This window comes from Agelaius phoeniceus, chromosome 1 (assembly GCF_051311805.1).
Source record: "Agelaius phoeniceus isolate bAgePho1 chromosome 1, bAgePho1.hap1, whole genome shotgun sequence".
Lineage (NCBI taxonomy): Eukaryota > Metazoa > Chordata > Aves > Passeriformes > Icteridae > Agelaius > Agelaius phoeniceus.
The window spans coordinates 154,029,337-154,047,839 of record NC_135265.1 but is presented as its reverse complement, the minus strand read 5'-3'; the positions used below and the strand labels follow the sequence as shown (position 1 = coordinate 154,047,839).

The window sequence follows — 18,503 nt, the reverse complement described above, 5'->3', positions numbered from 1 at the left end:
GGAGCAACCTGATCTAGTGGAAAGTGTCCCTGCCCATGGCAGGGGATTGGAATGGGATGATTTTTATTTATGGGAATGATTTTATTCCAGCCCAAACCTTTTTATTCTATAATTTCACCGTGGAGTGAGGTGGAAGCATGGACGCAGCTGGATCTGACTCATCCCAACATCAGCGTGAGGTTTCTTCTTGCCAAACCTAAATGTCTCGTGGAGGATGCAGGGCAGACATGGAATTATCTGGCATGGAGAAGGAGCTCCAGTGTCCATCCCTGGCTCCGTGGGTGAGATCAGCCAGGGAATCCTGTAAAACATCAGGTGGGAACAACACCAAGACCCTTGGGAGTGGGATTCTGGAGCTGGGAAAAGCTTGGAAGGGCTGGGCACATGCTGGGACTCAGCCAGCTGGGAGAGGGGATGGGCACTTCCAGGGGACAGAGGCACAAGGACACATATTTAAATATGCAAATGACCCCCCCCCAACTCTCAGCAAGGAGACCCCCAAGGATCCAGCCTTCCCTGGGACTTTCCCAAAGGAAAAGGACACATTTCCAGGTCTCAGCCAGAAGAGGAAAGAAAAACTGACATTCTATTGCTCCTCGACACTGGGGCTACCCAGGGCTTTGGCAGGAGGAATGTGGGAATTCCTGGCTGGGTCGCCCTTAATTCCACTTTCAAAATTTTAATTTAGAGCAAAGCCCTGCCTTTGCCTTGCAAAAATCCCGAGGGAAAAGCCAGCTGGATGTGGGGGTGGAGGGGATGCCTTCAAAACCATCCCCCACACGCAGTAAAGCTCTGCTCATTTTTAATCTCAGCTTAAGTGTATTAAAAGTGATTAAAACGTTTTCACATCGAAATCCCTTTTGATGAGCCCCTTTGAGGGGGGTACACCTAAGAAACCCCTTTCCTTGTCCCCCTTCCTTTCCTGCACCCCTTTCCTTGCTTTTGTAGCCCTTCCCATGAACCCCCTTAAAATCCCTGCACCCGCTTCCCTTCTCCTTTCCTTTCCCTTGCACCCCCTTCTTATACACCCCCATTCCCTTCCCTGCACCCCCATTCCCTTCCCCCCTTCCTTTTCTATGCACCTCATTTCCCCACCCGCACCCACTTCTATTCCCTGCACCTCTTCCTTCCTTGCACCCATTTCCCTTGTCCTTCTTCCCTTCCCAAAATCTTCTCCCCTGCGCCCTCTCCTTTCCCCTGCTCCCGGGAATGGACTACATTTCCCGACGAGCCAAGCGGCAGCGCCTGGTGACGGCAGCGGAAGAAGCCGAGCGCAGCCGAACCCTCACCGGGCCGAGACGAGCGAAGCCGAACTCAGCCGAGCCCCCAACGAGCTGACTCGAGTGATTCCAAATCCAGCCGAGCCCCCAACGAGCTGACCCGAGTGATTCCGAATCCAGCCGAGCTGCCAACGAGCCGAGAGCAACCGAACCTAGACGAGTCGCCACGAAGCACCGCCGAGCAGGACCGAGCACAGCCGAACCTAGCCGAGCCCATACCGAACCGAGCCGCGCGAAACCGAACACAGCCGAGCCCCTACCGACCCAACCCGAACTCGCACCGAGCCGAGAGCAGCCGAACTCAACCGAGCGACTCCGAGCGCACCCGAGTGGCCCCGAATCCAGCTGAGGGTGAGACGCGCCCCTCACCCCATTAAGGGACATTTGTGGGAACCGGAGCCACCCCAGACCGGTGGGGAGGAGAACCGGGGGATCCCCAAAGTGGGGGGACAGGACGGTGGGGAGGGCAGGGGGGCGGGAGGTTGTGGGTTGGGAGAGGGGACGCGCTACGGGACGGGAGGGGGTGAGGGGAGATGAGGGAGCAAGAGAGAGATTTGGGGTGCAGAGGAGGTGGGCGGGTTAGGACTGGATTCAGAGCTGGGATTTGGGGTGCAGTGCTGGGGTTTGAGGGGCAGGGAGGCGTGGGATTCAATCCTGGGTGCAGAGCTGGGATTTGGGGTGCAGGGAAGGTTTAGGTTGCAAACAGAGGATTTGAGGTGCAGGGGGGAAGTTTGGGGTACAGAGGAATAACTGGGGTGCAGAGGGAGATTTGGGGTACAGAAGGAGATCTGGGGTGCAGAAGGAGATCTGGGGTGCAGACACAAGACTTGGGGTTCAGGAGTAGATCTGGGGTGCAGCCCCTGAGGTGCAGGGGGAGATTTGGGGTGTGGGAGGCGATTTTGGGGTGCAGAAGGAGATTTGGGGCACACACCTGGGGGTGCAGGTGCTCCTCCCTTTCCAGAGGCTGGGCAGTGCCACGTGGCAGGTCTGGCCCTGGCCCAGGTGGCCTCCAGGTGAGGAGTTTCAGCCCTGTCACAGCCAAACACGCCCCTTTTTGCCCAGAAACGCAGAAATTTCCCCCCAAAACCCCGATCCCACCTGCATGGGGTGTCAGGGATGCTCATGGGTGCCCACACCAGGGTGGTCCATCCTGAGGTGATCCCAGCTTGTCCCCCCTGGCTCCTCCCTGCAGGGTTTTGGCCATGACGGAGGTGACCAAGCGCATCCTGGTGACAGGAGGCACTGGCCTGGTGGGCAGAGCCATCGAGAAGGTGGTGGCCAATGGAGAGGGGCAGCCGGACGAGGAGTGGATCTTCGTGTCCTCCCGGGACGCCGACTTGACGTGAGTTGGGTTTTTTCCTTGGAAACCCTGGAATTTGCTCTATTAACCCCAAAAAAACCCCATCCCCAGACTTTGTTTTTCCTTGGAAACACCCCACTCTGCTCTGGTGACCCCAAAATTTCCCTTCTTGGGATTTTGCTTTTCCTTGGAAATGCCTCAATTTGCTCTGTCAACCCCACCAAATCCCAAATTTTCCCATTCCCATGTTTGATTTTTCCTTGGAAACAGCCCAATCTCCTCTGTTGACCCTGACAAAACCCAAAATTTCCCATCTCAGGATTGAGTTGTTTCCAAGGAAAATCCCAATCTCCTCTGTGGACCCTGACAAAACCCAAAATTTGCTATCCCAGGATTGGGTTTTTCCTCAGAAACACCCCAATGTGCTCTGTTGACCACACTGAATCCCAAAATTTCCCATCCCAGGACTGTTTTTTTCCCTCAGAAACACCCCAATGTGCTCTGTCGACCCCACTGAATCCCAAATTTTTTGATTTTTCCTTGGAAACAGCCCAATCTGCTCTGTTGGCCCTGACAAACCCCAAAATTTTCCATCCCAAGATTGGGTTTTTCCTTAGAAACTCCCCAGTCTGCCCCCACCAAACCCCAACATTTCCTCTCCTAGGATTGGGTTTTTCCTTGGAAATACCTCAATTTGCTCTGCTGACCCCACTGAATCCCAAAATTTCCCATTCCAGGAGCAGCTCCGAGACCAAAGCCCTGTTTGAGAGGCACAAGCCCACCCACGTCATCCACCTGGCCGCCATGGTCGGAGGCCTCTTCAAAAACATCCGCTCCAACCTGGATTTTTGGGTGAGCACCCACGGAATTGGCACTGCCGGGATCCCTGTGGGTGCTGCACTCCCTAAATTGGGATATGGGCACACAGGGATGTGGTTTGCTCTGCTCCCAGTGCCAAACCAGAGCTCCAGTGGTTTCTGGAGTCATTATGAGGTGTTGGTGAAGGAATCTGGGGATCCCTGACCCCACGATCCTGATAAATGTCCCTTTTCCCAGAGGACAAACATCCACATCAACGACAACGTCCTGCACTGTGCCCACGAGTCAGGGGTGCAGAAGGTGGTCTCCTGCCTCTCCACCTGCATCTTCCCAGACAAGACCACCTATCCCATCGATGAGACCATGGTGAGAGTCCCCATTCCCACACAAAATCCAGGGAAAGTCCCTCCCCTGCTTAATTTATCTGCTCTGATATTCCCAGATCCACAACGGGCCACCTCACAGCTCCAACTTTGGCTACTCCTACGCCAAGAGGATGATTGATGTCCAAAACAGGTGAGCTGGGGACATGGGAGCAGCCACTGAATTTCAAGGCAAGGGGAATCGAGTGGGAATTCCAGGTGGAAACTGGGGAGATACCTGGGCTCAGCAGGTGAAGGTGCTGCTGGCTGGGGTTTTTTGGGGGCACACCAGTGCTGGAGGAAGGGGCTTGACAGCCCACCCACCATCCCCTTCCCTGCTCTCATCCAGGGGTTATTCCGAGCAGCATGGCCGACGCTTCACCGCCGTCATTCCCACCAATGTCTTCGGGCCACACGACAACTTCAACATTGAGGATGGCCACGTCCTGCCAGGGCTCATCCACAAGGTCTACCTGGCCAAACGTGAGGGTGGCAGGACTTCCTGGGATTTTTTTCTGGGGAGAAATGAGGGGTTTTTTTCTTTCCCACTTTCTCTGTGGGGTGGTTGGAGGTGGCTCTGGTGGTCATGGCTCCTTCCTCCTTCAGAATCCGGCTCTGCTCTGACCGTCTGGGGAACAGGCAAGCCCAGGAGACAGTTCATCTATTCCCTGGTAGGTGTGGCCTTGGGAAGCAGGGAATGGGGCTGGAGGACCCACTGGCAGGACCCCAGAGGGCTCTGAACCCCCCTGGCTTCTCCTGGGACATTCCCAGAGTTGTGTCCCCTTGGGATGGGAGGGTTGGGGGACATCAGTGACCCCTCCAAGAGTTTTCTGCTCTTCCACAGGACCTGGCCCGACTTTTCATTTGGGTGCTGCGGGAATATGATGAGGTGGAACCAATCATTTTGTCAGGTAGGCCCTGGCTGTCCCCCAGGATTCCCCTCTCCATGAGGGAACAGCCATGATCCTTCCCTTCTCCACAGTGGGAGAAGAAGATGAAGTCTCCATCCGGGAAGCAGCAGAGGCCATCGCAGAGGCCATGGAATTCAGGGGAGAGCTCGTTGTATCCTTCACAAAAGACTAAGCCCCTCTTCCCACCAGCTCCCCGTGGAGATTCCATGATCCAGAGGATCCTTCCCACCAAAGGAGCAAAAGCAAGACGTGTTTTTCCTCCTTAATCCTTCCCGTCCCAGTTTGACACCACCAAGTCCGATGGGCAGTTCAAGAAGACGGCCAGCAATGCCAAGCTCCGGCGGTACCTGCCCGAATTCCAGTTCACACCTTTCAGGAAAGGTGAGATGGGGGAGTCTCTAGGAGACACCAGGGGTCCTACCCCGTGCCATCAGCCTTGGTGGCATCAAGGTGGTCCATCTTTTCCGGATGAGGAATGAGGGTGGCGAAACACTGGCATGTGTTATCCAGGGAGATGGTGGTTTCTCCATCCCTGGAAATGTGCAAGGGCAGGTTGGATGGGGCATGGAGCAACCTGGTCTCTTGGGAGGTGTCTCCTTGCATGATGGTTGGATGAGAAGACCTAAAAAAGTCCCTTCCAACCCAACCTATCCTATGATTCTCTGACCAAAATCCATTTCCAATCCCAAAACTCGTTCCATGATTCTCTGACCAAAATCCATTCCCAAAATCAATTCCCAATTCCAAAACCTGTCCCATGATTCTCTGACCAAAATCCATTCCCAATTCCCCAATTGTCCCATGATTCTTTGACCAAAATCAATTCCCAATCCCAAAACTTGTTCCATGATTCTAACCCATCCCATGATTCTCTGACCAAAATCCATTCCCAATCCCCAAACCCATCCTGTGATTCTGTGACCAAAATCCATTCCCAATCCCCAAACACATCCTGTGATTCTGTGACCAAAATCCATTCCCAATCCCATCCTGTGATTCTGTGACCAAAGTCCATTTCCAGTCCCCAAACCCATCCCGTGATTCTCTGACCAAAATCCATTCCCAAAATCCATTCCCAATCCCCAAACCAATCCCGTGATTCTGTGACCAAAATCCATTCCCAATCCCATCCTGTGATTCTGTGACCAAAATCCATTTCCAGTCCCCAAACCCATCCCGTGATTCTCTGACCAAAATCCATTCCCAAAATCCATTCCCAATCCCCAAACCCATCCCGTGATTCTCTGACCAAAATCCATTCCCAGTCCCCAAACCTGTCCCGTGATCCTGTGACCAAAATCAATTCCCAATTCCAAAACCTGTCCTATGATTCTCTGACCAAAATCGATTCCCAAAATCCATTCCCAATCCCCAAACCCATCCTGTGATTCTCTGACCAAAATCCATTCCCAATTCCCAAACCCATCCCATGTTCTCCCTCCGCAGCCGTGAAGGAAACCTGTGCCTGGTTCAACGCCAACTATGCCAACGCCAGGAAGTGACAGCACCGGGACTGCCTGGCACCGGGATCATCCTCTTCAACTCAGGGTTGTCCTTTGCTGGGGCAGAGGACGGGGCTGGGGGGGTGACAGTGACATTTCCAAAGTAAAAATGGGAGCGCGGGGAGCAGCTCCCACATTCCTGCCCCACTGCTGGGAGCGGCGCAGGACGCCCAGGGCAGGGGGGAGGGAAGTTGGGGCATCCCAAAAAGATCCCAAATCAAGTGGTAGGAGCCAACGGGAGCCATCGCCGTGGCTGTGTCCAAGAGGGTGGTGGCTCTGAGCTGTTAATGAGCTACATTAATTACCTGCAATTAGGTGTAATAAAGGGAAGGCAATCAGGAATCCAGGGCATGGAAATGGCAGCAAGGAATTTGCTGCTGCTCTTGGCACATGGGGATGATCCTACAGCCCCCTATCTCAGGATAGGAATGGGAAAGACTCCAGCTGTAATTGTGGCATTTATTAAAATATATGCAAATAGCATAAAACTGGTGGGATAATGAACCCACATCCAGTGGCATCCTTAGGGTCCATGTTCTCCACCAGGATCTGGAACAGCCATAAAAAGTGGTTAAAACCCCTTAGGGAGGGGGTAGAGGGTCAAAAATGGGGGGACGAATCCATGGCCAAGCTACTGCTGCTGGTGTGGATGTGGCAGAATTCCAGCCCGGGAATCGCTTTCTTCCGGCACCGCTGCCCAGCCCTGGTGAGGCCCTGGCACAGGGACCTACAGAGGAGACACCCATCAGCACCCCAGGAAGCCACCAGCACCTTGGTGTCCCCCTGAGGTGACACCAAGCCATGGAGAAGGGACATTCTGGGTGGTTGGTGCTCACATGTTGGCCCTCGGGCTGCAGAGTTTGGGCTCACGGAGCTTCCCAGCATGCATGACCGGCTCCGGTGTCACCTGGTTTGGGAAGAAGGCGGTTCCTGCAGATGTCCCTTGTCCCCTGGGGTGCCTTGGCAACCTTCAGGACACCCTCTTCCACCCCAAATTCCTCCCTGTATGTCATGTCCCCAGCCCTGTCTGTCTGCCCCATACACAGGGGTGCCACCATGGTGAGGACACCCCAGCCTTGGAGGACTTGACCCTCAGTGAGACCCAGCTGGCCCCCAAGAGCAGGTTTTGGGGGACAACACCAACATGGGGACATCCCACCCAGCACCTTACCCCACACGAGCTCCGTGTTGTCCTCTGGACATCGGGGTCAGGTGACACCTGCCCTGTGAATTTGGGAATGTCCCCGACCACCTCTTGGGGCTGCTCCAGGTGTGAAGGCTCTGCAAGAACATGGCAGGGGTGGAGATACCCTCCAAGGTGGAGGATGGGGACACTCTGGGGTGGTGGCACATGCCCTGGCAGAGCTTGGGGGCACTGGGATAATACACATGTCCCAGCACAAGATGGGGATGTGGATCTGTGGACTTTGGATCTTTGTCCTACAGCCACCACGCCTCCCACCTTGTGGGCACCTCTCATTTTGCAGGCAGCTCATCTCCATCCTGTCCAACTCCTCTTGCAGCAGCTCCATATCGCATTCCCTGTGTGGGAAGAAGGAAAATCTGACTCCTGTCACCTTGGTGGCTTCTGTGTCACCACCACCATGGAGATATGCACCTCTCCAGCCTCTCCACACCCTTCTCTGAGCAGAAATAGATCAGGGAGTTGGTCAGGGAGTTGGGAAGAGGTGCCCAAAAGCCATAGGAAAGCCACCAGGATGTGTCCTGTCCTTTCCTGGAGACGTCTGCCAGATGGCTTCAGGATGGGACACCCAGGGATGGGACATTGACCAGAAACAGGACATGGAGTGGGGATGAAATGCCCAAAATCTGTAGAAAAGCCATCCAAGATGTGTCCTGTCCTTCCCTGGAGACCTCTGCCAGATGGCTCCAGGGTGGAACATCCAGGACGGGAAATTCAGGATGAGGCACCAAGGATGGGACATCCAAGATGGAACATCTGAACAAAAATGGTGCAAGGAGTTGGGATGAGGTATCCAAAAGCTACGTGTGTCCTATCTAGGGAAGCTACCAAGATGTGTCTTGTCCCTTCCTGAGACCTCTGACAGATGGCTCTAGGGTGGAAAATCCAGGATGGGAAATTCAGGATGAGGCACCAAGGATGGGACATCCCAGATAGAACATATGAACAGAAATGGTGCCAGGAGTTGGGATGAGGTATCCAAAAGCCATAGGGAAGCCACCAAGGTGTGTCCTGTCCCTTCCTGAGAACTTGTGCCAGATGGCTCCAGGGTGGGACATCCAGGGTGGGACATCCAGGGTGGGACATCCAGGGTGGGACATCCAGGGTGGGACCCAGCAGCTCCCAAGGTTTCCATGCCACCTCCTCAACCATCTCCTACCTCTCCGGGGTGGAGGTGAGACGGTACCGAGCCTTTTCCCAGGAAACCCCTGGCCGGATCCTTCTGGCACCACGGCAGCCAGATGCCAGCAGCCAATGCCCTGTGGGACAACGAGAGGGTGGGAAAGGACAGACCCTCCCCCCCAGGGTGGTGTGTCCCCAACCACTGTCCCCACACTTGTCCCCACCTGCTGCAGCAAGGACCAGGAGAATGGAGATGGCTGGAATGCCGAGGGCGCTGGAAGCGAGGAAGAGGAGGAGAAAGATGGCCTGGAATGATGCTGGCACCAGTGGGAGAGCCAGGAGCGTGAAGTATGAGCTGTGTGGGATGCAGGAGGAGGTGACACTTTGGCTCTGACCTGTGGGACAGGGAAGAAGAGCCTGGTGTTGGCATCCATCAGCTCCCATCAATCCTCCAGCCCCCATTCCCGCTCACCACCCAGGTCAGGGATGGCTTTGAGGTGCTCCAGGTGCTTTTCCAGATGGCTTTGTGCGTCTTCCAAGGCTGTCAGCATCAGCTCCAAGCTCTGGTTGACCTTCTGCAGCTTCTCCATCACCTCCTGAAGGACCAGGATGCTCTCTGCATATGGAAAAGATAGAAACAACAGTGGAAAGAGCTGGGGAAGATGCACCCCAGTGTGAAAAAACCTAGGAATGGGATTTGCTGTGTTCCCACCTGGTTGGGAATGAATATCCTGATGTCTTTCCTGCTCCTGATGGAGGTAGGATGGGACAGCTTGGTGTCCTCCCTGGAGCTCCGCAGCCCCACGGCTGCTCAAATTCCCTGTGGGGTGGGAAAAGATGTTGGATCAGTCCCAAAGTGGGATATGGGAATGTTGCAGCATCCCAGCCCTGGCTCATACCCATCCGGTGGGCGATGTCCTGCATGAGCTGGGCCACGGGGGTCTCATTCAGAGGCGACCTCATCCAGGCCTCCCAGAGCTCCTCCTGAGGTGAATATTTGGGGGGGTGATGATGGGGGAATGCTGGTTTTCCCCATGGACACCCCAAATGCACCCCTGGGTGCTACCAGCACAGGATGGGGGGGATAGAGGAGGGGATTTGAGGATGTAAAATATGGAAAAAGGTGGTGTAACCCCAGAATTTGGCCTTCACCCCCCAAAAACCATCCCTACACCAAGCAAAGAGGCTGCCCAGAATGGGGGATCCCAGAATCCAAATTTCCCAGCCAGAGGGAGTCCCACAGCCACCGGACAGTAACAGCAGTCCAGGTGTGACATCTCCTGGGATGTGGCTTCATCCTGGAACTGGCTGTCACCCGTGGTTGTCTTGAGGGGGATTTGTGGGGGAACCCCAGCTCTGGGGGGGGTCCCCACCTTCTCTGGGGGGACGGCAAGGCCCAGCCACCCCAAAAACCCAGCAGTGGTGCAGAGGAGCAGCACAGCCCAGGAGCTCTGGAGCAGCATGATGGGAATGGAGAGGGTCCTGTGGGGAAAAGAGGGTGGGGAAAAGCCCCCCATACTCATGGAAAAATTGCAGGACCCCCCCTCCCCAAATTTCAGGGTCCCCCTCCCACCAGGGGAACCTCCCCTAGTCCCAGGAATGCTGGTGGGTGTGGAGCACCATGGAATGGGAAGCAGCTCCCACATCCACCGACAAATTAGGGGACACCCCCCACAAACCCGTGGATGCCGGCGGGTGGGGGGACCTGTGGGGCCAGGAGAGTGGGAAGCACCTCCCACATCCACGGACAACTTTGGGGACCTCCCCCACGCCAAATTTAGTCCCCACCCCCGCGATGGGGACCCCCTCGTGGCTCTAGGGGTGCCGGGGCTCCGAGGAGCGCTGCGGGGAAGGCTCGGAAAGGTTTTGGGAATGGTTTGGGAATTCCCTCCAGGACCCCCACGCGTGGACCTGCGCGAACCACGTGGCCCCGGCGCCTGCGCAGTTTCCCCTCTTTACGCCATTCACCCCGCCCCTTAGGGGCGGATCCACCAATAGGAAAACGGGGTGTGGCTGCCCGATGCCAATCAGCGCCGGGGGTGTGGCTATGGGGGCGTGGCCTCGCGTAGCGATGGAGGCGTCCGAGCTCTGGGTCGGGTTCGTGGGCGCCGGGCGCATGGCTGGGGGGCTCGTCCGGGGGCTGCTGCAGGCGGGTACGGCACGGGGGGCGACCGGAGGCTCCGTGACACACGGGCAGGGGAGGGGACACGGCGACAGTCCTGGTCTGGCGCCTTCCCGGCGTCCCTGCGCGTCCTGTGGCGAGGGGAAGTGCGGGGGGACATGGGGACAGCGCTGCTCTGGACGCTCCATGCACTCCTTTCCCTGCTGTCTTGACCCGTTCCTAAAGTGCCAGCCCGCCCCCGGGTCCCTGTCCTCCAGTGCAGGGACGTGGGGACAGCCCTGTCCTGGCTCCTTCCCAAGGTCCCAGCCCTTCCCCAGGTCCCTGTGCTCCATTGGAGGGACATGGGGACAGCCCTGTCTTGGCCTATTCCAAAGGTCCCAGCCCCTCCCCGGGTTCCTGTCCTACACTGGAAGGACATGGGGACAACCCTTTCCTGCCACTCTTCCCCAGGGACCGTGCTCTTCTCTGGTGTCTCTGTCCCACAGATCAGTGTGGGGACATGGGGACAGCCCTGTCCTATTCCAGTCCCCCAGGGTTCTTGTTCCCCAGATCAGTGTGGGGACATGGGGACAGCCCTGTCCTGCCTCTCTCCCTGACATCCCAGTCCAACAGACAGTGAGGGCACAGCCCTGTCCCTGCTCCACGTGTGTCCCGGATTATCCCTGTCCCATAGCACAGTGTGGGGACAGCCCTACCCATTAGGGCCACCTCCATTGTCACTGCACCCTGACACAACTGGTGCCGGCCACACTTGCTCCATGTCCCCCTTTGGGATCGTGCTGGGATTGGAGGAATCACATCCCAGTGGAAATTGGGGTGTCTGGGCTGTGCTGGGGTGTCCCCCACAACCCTGGGGCCACCCTGGCCACTCACCCCATTCCCTGTGTCCCCAAAGGAAAGGTTCCAGCCAGCAACGTCCTGGCCAGCGCTCCCTCAGACAAAAACCTGGATGCTTGGCGGGTGAGTGGGGCCAAGGGAGTGGGAGATTTTGGGGTGTCCCTCACTGTGGGCTCAGAGCACCCTTTCCCCCATACTCAGGAGGGGTTTGGCTCATCCTCCCCAGATCTGGGTGAGAGCCAGGCAGAGCCTCAGTGGCTTTGTGACCAGAGCAGGTCCCCAGGCCTTGTCCCTGCCTCTGGACGTGCCATTACCATGGGGGTGCTGGTTTTGGGATGATGTTTTTGGGGGTGCTGGGCTGTGATCCCTCTCCCTGTCCCTGGGCAGGAGTTGGGCTGCCGGACCACGCACTGCAACCTGGAAGTGGTGTACAGGAGCACCCTGGTCTTCCTGGCCACCAAACCCCACATCCTGCCGGGTGTCCTGGAGGAGATCCGTCCTGCTGTGGGGTCCCAGCACATCGTCGTGTCACTGGTGGCTGGTGTCACCATCCAGACACTGCAGCGGGTGAGACTCCTCCTTTTCCTTCTCCTTTTCCTTCTCCTGTTCCTTCTCCTTTTCCTTCTCCTTTTCCTTTTCCTTCTTTTCTCCTTCTCTTCTGCTCCTCCTTTTCTCCTTCTCCTCCTCTCCTTTTGCTTCTGTTTCCTCTTCCTCTCCTCCTTCTCTCCTCCTCCTCTCCTTTCTTTTTCCTCTTCCTCCTTCTCCTCCTCCTTTTCCTCTTCATCCTCCTCCTCCTTCTCTCCTCCTTTTTCCTTGTCCTCATCCTGGTCCTCCTTCTCCTTCTCCTCCTCCTCCTCTCCTTTTGCTTGTTTCCCCTTCCTCTCCTCCTTCTTCTCTCCTCCTCCTCCTCTCCTTTCTTTTTCCTCTTCCTCCTTCTCCTCCTTCTTTTCCTCTTCATCCACCTCCTCCTCCTTCTCTTCTCCTTTTTCCTTGTCCTCATCCTGGTCCTCCTTCTCCTTCCTTCTCCTCTTCTCTTTCTCTTTCCTCCCTCTCCTTCTCTCCTTCTCCTTCTCTTCTCTCTTCTTTTTCATCTCGCATTCTCCTCTTCCTCCTTTCCTCCTCTCTTTTCTCCTCCATTTGCACCCAGGCCCATGCAGGACACACCTCTGTGGCCTTGTCCCCTCCCAGCTGCCCCTCCAGCTCCCTCCCCGTGCTCCTCCTTTCTCCGCCAGCCTGATGGGTGACACCCCCTGGTGTCTCTGGTCACCCTTGGCTTCTTCCCATGGCTGGCACCCCTTCTCCCATCCCCATCTTTCCCCAGCTCCTCCCGCCCGGGACCAAAGTGCTGCGGATCATGCCCAACCTGCCCTGCGTGGTGCAGGCAGGGGCCATGGTCTTTTCCCGGGGCAGCAACGCGGGTGACGAGGAAGCCGCGCTCCTCAAGAGCCTCCTGTCCTCCTGCGGCCTCTGCGAGGAGGTCCCCGAATCCTACATCGACATCCACACCGGGCTCAGCGGCAGCGGCGTGGCCTACGTAAGCCAGAGGGACAGGGGATGCTGTCCTGGGATTTGGGGGTCCCTTTCCTTGCTCCAGGCTCACCCCTGAATGCTCCCCTCTTCCCAGGTGTACCTGTTTGCTGAGGCGCTGGCCGAGGGCGCGGTGAAGATGGGAATGCCAGGTGCCTTGGCCAGCAGGATCGCGGCGCAGACGCTGCTGGTGAGTCCTTGGCATATACTGGAATCTCCCCCCTTTCCTCCTGCCCCTGGGCTCCATTCCTCCCTTGGGATGAGGGAGGAGGTGCTGGAAGCCACTCTGCCTCAGTTTCCCCTTTTGGAACCAAAAATGAAGCCACCAGAAGGACGAAGGACATGGCGGTGAGACAGTCCCTTGCCATGGGGGTGTTGGGATGGTGATGCCATCTGTAGCCATAATATTTTCTGAAAAATCCTTTCCTTAGGATTTTTCCTCCTGAGAAGCTGAGAGGCCTCAGGAACAAAATGTAAACAGTGATTGCTGCTGTGGAATGCAACGGGTGGATCTGTGATTGGTCTCATGTTGTTTCTAATTAATGGCCAATCACAGTCAGCTGGCTCGGACAGAGAGTCCAAAACACAAGCCTTTGTTATCAATTCCTTCTTTTTCTATTCTTAGCTAGCCTTCTGATGAAATCCTTTCTTCTATTCTTTTAGTATAGTTTTAATATAATATATATCATAAGATAATAAATCAAGCCTTCTGAAACATGGAGTCAGATCCTCGTCTCTTCCCTCATCCTCAGACCCCCATGAACACTGTCACAGCCATCCAACCGTGGAAAGGGGAATTTGGCAAGTCCCAAATCTGACCTTCTTGGTGTCCTGATGTCCCGTAGGGTGCAGCCAAGATGCTGTTGGAGACAGGGGAGCACCCGGCGAAGCTGCGGGGGGACGTCTGCACACCCGGGGGCACCACGATCTACGCCCTGCACCAGCTGGAGAAGGGAGCGCTCCGGGCCACCATCATGGATGCCGTGGAGGCGGCCACCAACCGGGCCTGTGACATGGCCAAGGACTAGTGGACGAACCCCTTCTGGGACAGGAGGGGTGATGGGGACCAAAGCGAGCTCCTCTGAGGAGTAGGGGGATCCTGAGATCTTCAGGAGAACGTGGGTGAGGGTGGGAGGTGGTGTGGACATGTGTTACCTCTGCAGGGCTGGAACCAAATAAACGTGGCCAGAGCAACGGGGGGTGTGGCTTGTTGTGGTCCCTGTGGCCCTGGGAGGCCACCACAGGGTCACTCCCATGGGGAGGTGACATCCATGATGTCCAGGGATGGAGCTGGTGCCACGCTGGCTCCGTGCTCACTGGGGATGGTGCTGGCACCGAGGATGAAGCTGATGTGGGATGTGCGGCACTGGGAAGAGACTTTTGGGAATGAGGTGATCCCAATTTAACCCTTCTGGGGCTGGGAGAATGGCTGCATCCCTATGGTCAGAGCCACATCCATGAGGATGCTGCACACATTCCAGAACTGTGGGCAAGAGCTCAACCAGCCAAAAAAACTGCACCATGATCCCTCCCTGGCACCAGGGAATGGGATGGAAGCCCTGATTTCCTCCCATCTCCAGGAATATTAAGGGGATAGAAACTCAAACTTGCCCATCAGGAGAGGATCTGAGCCTTTTCCATGCCCTAATTAAGCTCTGCTTGCCTCCCCGCACCTGCACAGATGCAATTAGAGATGATTTGGGAACTGCTCTGAGGATGAAAAGGTTTTTTCTGGACAAAACATCGCTGGTGGGAACATCTGAAGGCTGAGCCCTGACTTTGGACAGGGGCCTGGAATGCCAGAACACAGGGAATGGCTTCCCACTGCTAGAGGACAGGGTTAGATGGGATATTGGGAAGGGATTCCTCCCTGTGAGGGTGGTGAGGGGCTGGGATGGAATTCCCAGAGAAGCTGAGGCTGCCCCATCCCTGGAAGTGTCCAAGGCCAGGCTGGACTGAGCTTGGACCAACCTGGGAATAGTGTAAGGTGTCCCTGGCCACAGTAGAGGTTTGGAATTTGGTGGCCTTGCAGGTCCCTTCCAACCCAAACCATTCCATAATTTTATATTCTCACCCCCACAAACCAGTTCAAAGACCTCCAGCCCAGCACCTTCTGCTGATATTTGCAACATTTTTGTCACACAGCTGAAACTTTCTTTCATTCACAAACTCCTGTTTGAAATGAGCCACGTTCCCAAGCTCCAGAATCTTTTCATGGGGTGATTTTGGTGTAAAAGATGATAAAGAGAAATGTGATTTTACATTATTACAGCCCACTGGTGTGGAGAAAGCCACACGGAGAGGACACAACCCCATGAAGATCCCCCTGGTGCCACCCCAAATCCCTCTGGGATGGCTCCACCTGACAGTTCACAGACGACAACCTCCATGTGGGAATAAAAATCCATTTAATTTCCATAAACTCTGCAGCAAGGAAACAAAGAACCAACAAGTAAAAACCCCCACCCACCCGCTGACATGGGGCACGGCAGCATTGAGGAGTTAACTTCATTTCCCTCTTCCAGTAATTCGGCTAAACATCCTAAAATGTCATCCAAATCAGGTCAGGAGCTGCTAAATTCCCATCAGATGTCTCAAATATTCCAAGGCAGTGCCAGGAGCCCAACCTCAACTCACCCAGATGTGTCCTCCAGCCCTGACCACCCCACAAACCCCCTGAGGAACACCTCGACCCCCATTCCTGGAGCCTTCAGCTCCACAGGGATGCTTGGATGATGGTACCTGGATCAGCAGGTCTCCGTGGTCCAGGTGTTCCCAGCTGTGATGGGAATGATGGAGGTGCCTCCTTCTCATGGATGCCACCCAAGTGTCCCTTTCCCAATCCAGTGCCTGAAGGAAATTGTCTTAAACCAGCCCCAAACCATCCTGATGTAACAGGATTCTGTTTTGGCAGTGGGAAGGGCGTCACCAGCCTCTTCCAAGATGGAATATTTCCCCTGCAGCACCTCAGGAGTGGCCCATGTCCAGCTGGCGGTGCCCACCTCAACCCTGTTCTGGGATGTGGGGATTTTTCAGTGTAACATCCCCCAATTATCTCATGGACACTGAGCAGGTCCTTCCCTCATCCCTTCTCCCCATGGAATTGGGGAAACTGGGCAATTTTGGGGGGGGGGGGGCATCCACCCCTTTCTGGCAGTGCCAGTGACCAGGGGCCACAAGGGATGTAAAAAATAGCACCTCCTAAATATATTTAGGTAAGGAACAACCCTGGAATTCGAGTTGTTGCACAAAAATCCCCTGAATTGTGACCCACAGGCATCTGGGCTTCCTGATCCCCAGGGAGCCACGGTCACAGAGGGGCAAGTGGCACCTCTACCACCCCCTGGGACAACCGGGGTGTCCCCACCTCTGTGGCCAACCAGGGGTGGTTGGTAGCCAAAAAGTGGCAGCTGCCCCTGCCCTAGGATTGGGGGCTGTGGCCACGGCGCAGCCGCTGGGCCATGGAGATGAGGGAGCGGAGCTGCACCAGCTTCAGCGGCCCCACTTCCCGCGGGTCCTGTCCCTCCAGCCAGCGCAGTGCCGTCTCCAGACCCTGGATGGCTTCCCCAGCCGTGGGCAGCAAAGGATCTCCTCCTTCCCCACCCCTTTTGCCACCAGCTGCTTCCTCCTCCTCATCCTCCTCTGCCCCGCAGCCCTCGGCGCCTTCCTCCTCGGCATCATCGTCCTCCTCCGCACCTGGAGCTGCATCATCCAAGTGCAACCAGTCGGACACTTCCTCGGGAGCCAAGCACTTGAAGGCCAAGGCGGCCAGGTGGGTCAGGTCACTGAAGACCTTGCTGTCCCCTCCGCCTTCCTCCCCTCCGGGTGTGTCCCCATGCTCTTCCTCGCCGGGCTGGGGCTCGAAGGCGGCGCGCAGCCCCAGCAGCCAGCACTTCTCGATGGATCCGGGCGGGATGAGATCCCAGGAGAGCCCAGCCAGGTACAACATGTCCTTGAGGAGGAAGGAGCGCACGAAATCCGCGGGACTGCCGGGACCGCCGCAGGACACGGCCAAGCGCAGCAATTCCCGCTTGTAGAGCTGCTTGAAGGCCGACACCACCCCTTGCTCCAGCGGCGCTGGGATTCGGCCTCCTGCTCCGGCCAAGCCGCTCCCAGAGGGACCCTTGGAGAGGAACAGCGCACGGATGGACCCATCCGGAGTCTGGAGCGGCGGAGAATCCTCAGTTCCTGCTCCAGAGCGCGATGGAGCGGAGCTGAGCAGCAGCACGGCCTTCTGCTGCAGGCAGCTCCGCCGCAGGTACCGCTTCACCCCCGGCACGAAGTCCTCAAAGAACCAAGCCCGCAGAAGCGCCGGCGCCAGCCGGGCCTCGGGGCTGTAGCGGTAGCAAGCCGGGAATTTCTCCTGGTTGTGATGCCGGAGGCTGGCGGGGTCACGGAGACCCCCGACCACCAAAGGCTTGAGTTTGTGGGAGCCGGTCAAGTTGGCGGCCAGCAGCACCGTGACGCGCTCGCCGCGGGCCGGGCGCCTCGCCGTGATTCCAGCACAGGGGAGAAGCTTCCAGAAGAGCCTGGTGATGTTGGCGTTGTAGATCTGCTCATCCCCGTAGCCGCCGGCATCGGGCAGGACCTCGGCGCGGGTGGCCGGGGTGCGCTCGGGCTCGGCGGGGAGGCCGCCCTCGCCGTAGATGCGCTGGCTGGAGATGCCGTGGCGCTTCTGCCAGCGCCAGAACCAGCCGTGGCTCGCCTTGAAGGTGCACTCAGGCCCGTAGATCTGCCGGGCGAAGGCTTCCGCCTGCGCTTGGATAAGGGGTCCGGAGAGCGGCACGCCGTGCTGGCGCAGGGCGAGGAACCAGGCGTAGACGGCGCGGTCGATCTCCTCCTCGTTGGCCAAGCGCATCTTCTTGCGCTGGGTGCCCACCTCGCCGCCGAGCTGCTCCAGGAACCAGCGGAGCTTCGCCTCGTCCTTCAGCCACCCCCGGAGAGTGCCCCCCGGCACCCCGAAAGCCCGGCACACCGACGCCTGGCGCTCGCCCTTCTTCACCCTCTCGATGGCCTGAAGCTTGTCCTTGATGGAGTAGGCGCGGCGAAGCGACATCTTCACCGACACCCCCCCGGGTGATGCGCTGCTGCCTCCACCACCTCCTCCTCCTCCTGCCCGCCGCCCTCCCGCCATTCCCCTGCCCTCCTCCGGCTCCCCCCCGGGCATGGAGCGACGCCCGTATCCATGGGAATGGGGGGCGCGTTATAACCGGGGAGGAATGCGGGGATGGGGTGGGGGGGGCGCGGCGGCGCCTTTGTCTCCGCTCCGGTCCCCCGCATGCGCGCACCCCACCGCAGCCACTAAGTTGCGCCGCTCCCCCTCCCCCTTTTCCTCGCCAAGTTGGATTCTTCCTCCTATCTCCAGCAGCTCCTGTGGGTTGTACCACTTTGCGAAAAAGGGGGAGAGTGCCTGCCTCCTCCCCTCACGGCGCTTGCCCCTTTGAGCTGTTCCACTTGGCTTTCACGGGAGGAAGAAGTGCGCGGAGGTAGACAACGCGTCGCACGCACAGCGCGGGG

At 57.1% G+C, this 18,503-nt stretch overlaps 4 protein-coding genes across 7 annotated transcripts; 2 read left to right on the top strand and 2 right to left on the bottom strand.

Moving 5' to 3' along the window:
* Window positions 1-1,178: 1,178 nt before the first annotated feature.
* Window positions 1,179-6,662, top strand: GFUS (GDP-L-fucose synthase). 3 transcript variants are annotated; one of them, XM_077189770.1, is made up of 11 exons: window positions 1,179-1,692; window positions 2,473-2,622; window positions 3,318-3,432; window positions 3,637-3,765; window positions 3,842-3,915; window positions 4,111-4,244; window positions 4,368-4,432; window positions 4,606-4,672; window positions 4,744-4,823; window positions 4,954-5,053; window positions 6,119-6,662. In XM_077189770.1, the coding sequence occupies exons 2-11, from the start codon at window positions 2,483-2,485 to the stop codon at window positions 6,172-6,174; spliced, it is 960 nt and encodes a 319-aa protein (XP_077045885.1). In that variant the 5' UTR covers window positions 1,179-1,692; window positions 2,473-2,482; the 3' UTR covers window positions 6,175-6,662. The 3 variants fall into 3 exon arrangements, with proteins under 3 accessions (XP_077045885.1, XP_054491519.2, XP_077045886.1); XM_054635544.2 differs by having other exon boundaries at window positions 1,190-1,631; XM_077189771.1 differs by lacking the exon at window positions 1,179-1,692 and adding an exon at window positions 2,059-2,293.
* A 10-nt stretch (window positions 6,663-6,672) lies between these two features.
* Window positions 6,673-10,241, bottom strand: LOC143693342 (protein brambleberry-like). The gene is made up of 11 exons (XM_077173632.1): window positions 10,180-10,241; window positions 9,874-9,982; window positions 9,400-9,484; window positions 9,213-9,320; window positions 8,973-9,116; window positions 8,725-8,895; window positions 8,538-8,637; window positions 7,637-7,716; window positions 7,346-7,455; window positions 7,011-7,081; window positions 6,673-6,901 (listed from the first exon to the last, which is right to left on the bottom strand). The coding sequence occupies exons 1-11, from the start codon at window positions 10,239-10,241 to the stop codon at window positions 6,775-6,777; spliced, it is 1,167 nt and encodes a 388-aa protein (XP_077029747.1). The 3' UTR covers window positions 6,673-6,774.
* Window positions 10,242-10,506: 265 nt separating this feature from the next.
* On the top strand, window positions 10,507-14,180 carry PYCR3 (pyrroline-5-carboxylate reductase 3). Of its 2 annotated transcripts, none has more exons than XM_054636576.2 (6): window positions 10,507-10,653; window positions 11,518-11,582; window positions 11,847-12,026; window positions 12,841-12,993; window positions 13,084-13,176; window positions 13,832-14,180. In XM_054636576.2, the coding sequence occupies exons 1-6, from the start codon at window positions 10,521-10,523 to the stop codon at window positions 14,012-14,014; spliced, it is 807 nt and encodes a 268-aa protein (XP_054492551.2). In that variant the 5' UTR covers window positions 10,507-10,520; the 3' UTR covers window positions 14,015-14,180. The 2 variants fall into 2 exon arrangements, with proteins under 2 accessions (XP_054492551.2, XP_054492544.2); XM_054636569.2 differs by having other exon boundaries at window positions 12,781-12,993.
* A 1,197-nt stretch (window positions 14,181-15,377) lies between these two features.
* Window positions 15,378-18,491, bottom strand: TIGD5 (tigger transposable element derived 5). The gene has a single exon (XM_054636558.2). It carries the CDS (start codon window positions 18,151-18,153, stop codon window positions 16,408-16,410), a length of 1,746 nt encoding a protein of 581 aa, XP_054492533.2. The 5' UTR covers window positions 18,154-18,491; the 3' UTR covers window positions 15,378-16,407.
* Between the last annotated feature and the right edge of the window lie 12 nt (window positions 18,492-18,503).